The 8,447-nt window shown below is 36.8% G+C and overlaps 1 protein-coding gene across 1 annotated transcript in view; it reads left to right on the forward strand.

Moving 5' to 3' along the window:
- Positions 1-6,051, forward strand: part of LOC103776956 (E3 ubiquitin-protein ligase HACE1) — a gene marked incomplete at both ends in the record, with an annotated part of 17,638 nt that extends 11,587 nt beyond the window's left edge. Inside the window, 2 exons of the mRNA XM_008944522.1 lie at positions 1,764-1,870; positions 5,805-6,051. Coding sequence (XP_008942770.1) covers positions 1,764-1,870; positions 5,805-6,051 — 354 coding nt within the window. The remainder of the gene's footprint in view (positions 1-1,763; positions 1,871-5,804) is intronic.
- Positions 6,052-8,447: the final 2,396 nt, after the last annotated feature.

The following is an 8,447-nucleotide window of genomic DNA, read 5'->3' on the forward strand; positions in this document are numbered from 1 at the left end:
TTTCTTGATTGTGTAGGGGGAAGGAAGTGTAGGGTGCTTTTTTCCCCTTCCAAATCTAGATAGCTGTGGCGTTTTAATATATTGTTTGCCTGAAAATCACTGCACACAAATTTACAGACTGTAAAAAAAAAAAAAATAATCTATTAAAGTATTGGCTGCCACTTCACTGAACTTGGTTTGCTAGATTTTTGAAGTTTTTATTGTTCTCTGTAATCTCATTACTTCTGCTACAAGACTGAGTAGTTATAAGTCTGTATAGTTTCTAGTATATAAGTTTCTGAGGTAGGCTTGGGTTTTACAAAGTAAAATGACAGGTGAGAATTCTCAAAGTGAAGAAGCATGGGGGTGGACAATGTAAATGATTTCAGATAAAAGGGAAAGTTAAAGAATTACAACTGTGGAACAAAAATACTTTCTACAGAAAGATAATTGGCAGAGTGTAGAAGTGAAGACAAAATACAAGGAAAACCAAATTTCATCTGTCTGAGTAATGGTCCCATGTGTAAAAACAAGACCTGAATGAGAGGGTATGCAAAATATATTAGATAATACATGGTATAGTTATGCTTCACTGCTAAAATGAAAGCATCTTTTAAATGTGGCTTTCTTTGGCCAAGTTTCTTTGAGCTGTTCTGTCCTGAGTCCTGGATAATGACCAATTCTTAGTATCTGAAAGTGAAGTGAAGAGACTGGATGTGAGAAGTCAGGATTCGCATTTTAAATGTTCTTGACAAAATGGAAAAACTTATTGATGGACTGCAGGGAGAAAGATACTGCCTTAGCCATTTGTAGCTAGAGATTCCACTGAGGCTTGAGCAAAACTTTTCATATAGTCAAGGACAATTAAGTGTTAAAGAGATTAGTTGTGAAACTACAGGGCTTCCAGAGTAAAAGACATCCTAAAACCAGCCAGGCAAAAATGGATAAGCCAGTTAGGATTGCAGATAGGAGTGCTCCTGCCTTGGGGCAGACTGTTGGGCTAGATGACCTTCATGAGATTCCTTTTCATTCCACCCTTCTACAGGAGGAGGTAAGAAGGGTTACTAAACTTCCTGGGTGTGAGAGAGGAGGGGAGTGTAAATGAGGATATAATAGGAATATATGAAGAGTAGTGCTACTGAAGAGCTGGTTTATCTGAAAGAAAAATAGCCTAGGCCATAGAAAAGTGCAAAACAAAGGAACTGAAGACAGGGCAGTGTCTGGACACTTGCAACACAATCTTTGCAAGCCAAGTGGTGGTACTAGCAAGAAAAAGGACAATTTTGAGAAGAGGGCAATCATCACAAGTTTTAATTATCGGGGTATGAATTCTTATCCAAAGAAGGACATTTGGTGTCTTGAGCAAAAATGAAGGTAGTGAGAAAACTCTAGAATCCAGGATTCATTTACACTGTCATAAACTGAGGAGTGAACTGGGCAGATAAACTATGAATTACAAAACTCAAAATATGCTCTTAGCTTTCAGACATTGAAAGTGTATCCCACTAATTTTTCAGATGAAAGTGATTTATTTTTAGAAATTAAAACATGGCTAAGCATTCTATAATACTGTATATCCTGTAGTATGCAAATTGACACTGTAACGTGCACCTTTTCAGTAATCTTTGTAAATGGTAATGAAACATTAACTGAGCTTAGATTAGACATTGGACAATGTAGATGTATATTACTATTGCTAGATATTGATGCTTGGGTGATAATGTTCTAAATTGTTGATCTTGATGCTCCATGACACTGCAATTTCTTTTGTTTTACTGTATCAGTTGCGGCAAGTTCTGGAACATCTGTCTCAGCAGAGTGAAAGCCAGTATCTTAAAATCCTAACAAGCCTTGCTGAAGTTGCTACAACAAATGGTCACAAACTGCTTAGGTAAGTGTGAGAAAATGATAAGCTACCTGGTAGTTAGCGCTGCTTAGTGGTTTCAGTAATCTAAATTATCTGACCCTGGGCACCTGCTGGAGTAGGTGGGTCTCGAATCTGTTTCTGTATGACAATGCCCATTTAGATCACAGTCTTCACGAGGACTTCAGGAGAGAAAGTTGGTGTCCTTGTATTGCTGTTGGTGCCTAAAAGTCTGAGTGGCAGAGAAGTGTATTTTTTGTTTGGTTAGTTTGGCTATGTCAGCTCTTGGAAGGGAAGCCTTTTAGCCAACTATTAAGCATTCTAAGCATTCTCATTTATTCCCCTCTCCTTTTTCTCTTCTCTATCTTTACTTTTCTACATGGTTCCTTAGCATGTTTGAGGAGAATTTTCTTACTTCAGACACTTATCTCATGTTTGCTGTCTCTGATTTCTTTGCATGGCGACTAATATATATAACACCAAAAATTTAATCTACCAGTCTGCTGTCCCAGCAGTGCAAGAAGCAGTTACTTGAGGAAACATATAGAACAGGCAAGCATATTTTCCTGATACGCTTTCCTAGTTGTGGCATTAGTTTGAGGAAGTTTGTGCAAAACGCCTCATCTGTAATCTATTGGAACACCAGTAACATTACTTTTTTCAAAAGCTAGCAGAATTTGTTCAAACCTTTATGCTTTACTGGAAGCTAGGAAGATCTTTCCTGAAACAGGCTAAGAGCCTGCAAGCATGAGTGGAATTTCCTTACTAATGTATTCTAGATGGCATTTTGGAAAAGAGGTTTAAGAGAAACCAGAGAGGCCTGTCAGCCTCTAGGTTGTACAGGAATAATGTTTTGAATGCTGCTTTTCAGCTGGGGCTGGGTGCAAGGAACCCATCAGTTAAAGAATAAACTCTTAGTTCTAGGTGCCTTTTTTTGCTTCCTCATCAGTCACATTAAATTTGGATAAAGCTTGTAGATAGCAGGTCAGAACTCCTAGCCAATGCTAGGAAATTCATGACACCAGTAATCACACTCTTATTCTGATGGTTGTTTGCCTTGATGAACAAGTGTGAAAGATTTCAAACTCTCAAATCATACAATAGTTTGGGTTGGAAGGGACCTTTAAGAGTCATCTAGTTCCGGCCCCTCTGCAGTAAGCAGGGACATCTTTAACTAAACCAGGCTGCTCAGAGACCTGTCCAACATGACTTTGAATGTTTCCAGGGGTGGAGCATCCACCACCTCTCTGGGCAACCTGTTCCAGTGGTTCAACACTCTCATTGTTTGGAGTTCAAGTGCATAGACATATTAATGACATTTTGTTGCTATGAAGATAACTTTTTGAAGAACTTATGCTGTTGTTTGGCTTTTGTGTGTATTCAGCTTAACCTGTAGCATGTTTCTTTTGTCTCCAGGCTTCATTAGAGCCAGTAGATCTTCCACAAATGTACTGTGATAAAGTATAAAATCATTCTGAAGGATAGGGTTTCAAACTTGTTTTGTATGGGGACCTTATCAGAAACTCAAGTAGCTGAATTAGGTCATATGAAGCAGCATTTATTTCTATTTCAGTATCTGCAGAGATAAACTAAACTGATTGTATGTTTAGATTTGATTTATTACTGTTTTTTTCTCCTCTGTATTGAGCAGTGCTCCCTCAGTATGGCTGTAGAAATGGTATCTGCATGCCTGTTGTGTCTCTGAATTTGAGCCAGTATATTACTCTATATACTCCTGTACTGCTGCAGGTGGGTTGACTAGCAGAGGCTGAAGACAAGTTGGGTGATTTTCATTGCACTGGATGAGCAGGCATTTCCAGAGATGCCTGTACTTAGTATGTCCTGTGGACTCATGCTGGCCCAGTTCTCTGTGGTACTTTTGTAATATGTTATAAGGGGAATGGAATTGATTTATTATTACAAGATACAGTTTTACAGAAACTGTGTCTCTGCTCTCTCCACTTGCTTCCTGTCAGAGGTCTCTATCTCTTCTTCAACTAAGTATTTATCAGTTGCTTTATTATTGGCATGATGGTAGTACTTGGTGAATATAGACCCTCTGAGCTTGGACCTCTTTCTTCTCCTTCCTCCCTTGAGCAATAGTATGTAAAATGCACTTGGTACATGAAAACTTGCAACATGGCTGGGCTGGTATCATCACAGTCTCCTGGGTGCTAACCCACAACCCACTGCTGTTGAGTTTGTTGCTTAGTACAAAAATGTCTAAAGTTGTGTTTTGTAATGCTTCTAGCAGGTAGCCAGGAGTGCCCCCAGGCTTCTGCCTGAGTAGGCCCAGAGCCTGATCAGTCGGCGTTACCTTCATCGTGTATTTCCTCTGCTGAGACATAACTGGAGTGTGACATGAGTTGATCTTGCTGGTGCAGATTGAGCCTGGGTGAATGCTTACAAACATGCTAGTAACTTTAAGGTTTTCCTATATATGTGGGTCCTTTTTGTGGACACCAGGAGCTTTAAACTGAAATTTTACCAGGAAAATGCTGCTGAGGGATGATAAACTTCAATTGAAATGTTTGTATGTGTTTTTTTTTTTTTTGTTTTTTTTTTTCCCCCCCCCAGTACTTAAATTGGCTTTTTGAGTTAGATTCTTAAATTCATAGGTTCTTTTGGTATATAAGCTAAGAAGGCTTTTTTCAAATGCTAATTTGTGGCTGTACCCAGAGCTTCCACTAATATGATTGCAGCCTGCTAGCCAGGGGATTTTCTTTACTTGGTTAAGAATTTAACATTCCTACTGTTGCACTGCATACTCTGTGTTCCTCTCCTATCTCAATTTATGGAAAACTTCTCTGGTTAAAGTCTAGGTTGTGACAGGCAGGTCTTACTTTGTGTATTAGTTTGGTGAAATTCTTAGTATGTGGCTTTTTAAAATGAAGTTGTTAAGATGTGGTGCTGAAAACAAATAGGTGTTTTGCTTTAACCCATGCCACAGGGGGAGTGAGGTCATGATAAAGGTACTAAGATGTTACACCTAGCTATGTTTCAGATTTGTGAATTAACAGATTATTAATTGTCTCAGAATTTTACAGCATCTTCTAAGATGCGAGTTTTCTGGTGTATGCTGGTCTTATAAAAAAGTTGCAAGTACTTTAAGGATAGAATTTGGTATGTGCTCATTTGTATAATATTTAAAAGTAGAATTCACTACAAAAACTTTCTAAATTTGTAAAAGACAGAAGAATTCTTATTGCCCAATTCGGGTTTTGAGGAAAGAAAACCAAGTTGAATTTGGTGGAGAATGTTCTGCTTGTGCATGAACTCATGAGTATCTCATTCTATGCTCATTCTGTATTGGTACAGAGTTCAGTGTTGGCCAGTTCAGTTAAGAAGATATGAAACCTTTAATATTGGATTAATAAGTTGGATAAATAACGTAGTGGTGCTTTTGTGTAGTATCTTTAAGGTGATGTTTCTGTTGAGTAGAAGTAGTGGCATCTTTACCATCCTGATGCCTTGTCTGATTGAGGTAGTTAATTGGAATTTAGGAATAATAGCTAGGTGTGAGGATGGGCTGTGGCAGCATATCTGTTTAGTCAGTATGCTTTTACCATTGGATGCTGTCTTTTCTGGACTGAAAAACATTTTCATCTGGATATCCCAGTTTATATCATATGTTGAGATCCTTGTAATAAGTGGAACTACTTACCAGTGATTCACAGGAAGTGTACATGTGCATAAAACCAAATGAAGTGTGTTGCAAGATCTGGAATTTGCTGTTCTTATTTCAATTCTAGCTAAAATTATGAGTACATATTAATAAAACTGTAGTGCTTATTTGACTTTTGGGGCTGGTGCAGGAAATGGAAGTTAAAATTCACTAGGGTTTAAAGCCTAGGGTTTTTTTCAGCATGTGTCAGATCCTACCATTAAATTGCTTACTCCTTAATATACTAAATTTTTTCATCTAGGAAAAGAAACTTAAATATTCCATTTTTTCCCCCAGCTTGTCAAGTAATTATGAAGCTCAAATGAAGAGTCTCTTAAGGATCGTGAGGATATTTTGCCATGTCTTTCGCATTGGCCCATCCTCTCCCAGTAATGGAAATGACATGGGCTACAATGGAAATAAAACTCCAAGAAGTCAGGTGTTCAAGGTCAGAAAAGTATATGATGTTGTTAGGAAGATAGACGTTAAAGAGATGAATTTCACAAAGCATGCATTCATTAATCAGACATCTCATGAACAGGAAGTAAGTTTGGTTGATGTCCCTATCCCTTCTTAAGTTAAGCCTGCCTCTTTCCTTCTCTCCTTTTTTCTTCCACTGGATTAATTTAGCCACTGATGCACATCTCATCTTATGATTTCTATTAATTTCTTTTTTAGTATATTGTTTATTAGATGTTGAAAGTTTCGTTTTTCAACTGATTTTGGTAAACTTTGTTTTTATTTCTGTTATGTTATTTAAGAGTGTAGTAATCTGAAAATCTGGTCATATTAATGTAGTATGTTGTATTAATGTAATTTCAAAATGATATTTGGAGATTCATTTGGAGTTCAGTTTTATCCACCTTGATAAGATAAATGAAAATAATTGAATTCTCAAATTCATTGTTTTCACTGTGACCAGGCAGTTTTTTCCTAAGTTTTTCTTGAGTTTTATTATTACATGTTTTGAAACATACTAGCTTACTAGTACTCTTGCAAGGCTGTTCATTTATAGCTGTTTTCAAACCCTTGCTTTAGGTGCTTGCTACTTAGATGTTTAATTTCTCAAAGGAATTTTTATACTTAGTGGTTGAGGAATCCCTTTGTAGAAAAACATAGTTTACTTCTCTGTAAAGCAGTCCCAGTATCCTGTGTGTCACTCCATCTGCATTGGGTAAATAACTGACATACTATTCAGAGCACCTTGATGATAAGAACCAAAGGGTAGTCTTTTTTTCACCTGTTTTCCTCCATACTCTTAGATGACACAATTTATATCACCACATGTAGATGCTAATGATTGCATGAGAATTTTCCTTGAACTTCACGTTTCTTCCAGAGTGTTGTGAAAATGATATTTTGAAGGAACTGCATTTGTTTGATGATATGTGTTCATCAAGTTGTTTCTAATGATTTCTAAAACAGAGATATTGATAAGGTCATGAAAGATGATACTCTTGATTCGAGCTATATTTAGTTAAGTAGCTCAGTTTTTAAGTTTATCCTCCTGGAAAGAAAGAAAGCATTAGACTATTCAAAAAACAAGCAGAAATGTTTGTTTTTCTGGTAGAAAAATAACGTTAATTAAAATTTGGTTTGTATAATGAATATAAAACTAGCTCTTGAGTATGAAAAATATTGTGCAAAATGTAATGCCCTGGACAGTATGCAGTGTAATAATTGTCTGTTAGGGTTGTTCACTAAAGCATACTGAGCTAGATTGGCACATCATGAGTTTAACCAGATCTCCCTTTTAAATCACAAGAATAATTTTACTAAAGGCAGCATTTTCTAATTGGTTTAATGAAAATTGGTTTAAGTAATCGGATTGAATAACAAGCAGATGTTAAAAGTACTTAATACAGGAACTATCTGCAGTGAGATATTCTCCTACCTCTTTTCTTCAAGGTTTTAGGAGTTAGCTGATTTCATCTCCTGGAATTTTCTTTGCTCATAGCCCAGAAAGGGGGGAAAAAACAAGTTTAATGCTTTTCAACTCCAGATCATTTTAGAACTCCCTATAAAACAAACACATTCAACTGCAGTTTATGAAGGAAATTGTATTTCAGCAGAATCACTTCTCTGTGTGCCCAAACTACTTTGTATGCTGAGAGAATTGTTTATATTTTTAGTATAGGGTTAAGTCTTGAGCACTAGACTTGCATTACACAACTGGCACAGTTGTCCCAGAAAATAACAGTAATTCTTAATTATGTAAACCCAAAATTTGTTTTCTAATAAATGAGAAAAATATATACTACTGTTGCATTAGCTGGCAAAAAGTTCAGGATGATTTTAACATTATCATTGCTATTATTTTGAATAATTTTAGAAGTATTAAGACTGAGGCAGCCCTTCATTATGAATACTGTTGTCCCTGATACTTTTAAGGTTGATTTAAATTTCAAACTCAAAAATACAAAATTACTGCTGAGGACTTATTCTCATTTGAGAATGGGATGCACACATCTGGTAACTCTAGTTTAATCTTCATTTGTGGTTGGATTAGCCTGTTCTTCCCTGAGTTTACAGTAGCTGGGTAGTGGAAGGTTACACATAGTGCTGAGTCAGTTGGGTGACTTCCTGTTCTCTCTTATTCCTGCCTTTCTTGAGAACGTGGTTGTGAATGGTCCCTTACGGGAGGAGGGAAGAAGCCCCACTATGTCTCTAGGTTATTACAATGTTATGGAGGCTGCTTGAAGACCTGGCAGTTGTATGTCTCCACTGGTAGCAGTGCTTGTATGTGGGATGTGCAGGTTGGTGACAAAACTTGTTTTCTAGTTTTTGTTTTGAGCGTTCTTCAATATAGGCTATGTAACAGTTTAGTACAGACTACAGACATGGCTGCTTCAATATGGGAGATAAATCTGTATTAAAAAAGTCAACATGGAACTTAAAGATTTTAAATTTGAGATCCATATTGAAAATTTCAGAGAAAAG

Source organism: Merops nubicus, unplaced genomic scaffold, assembly GCF_000691845.1.
Source record: "Merops nubicus isolate BGI_N331 unplaced genomic scaffold, ASM69184v1 scaffold11040, whole genome shotgun sequence".
NCBI lineage: Eukaryota > Metazoa > Chordata > Aves > Coraciiformes > Meropidae > Merops > Merops nubicus.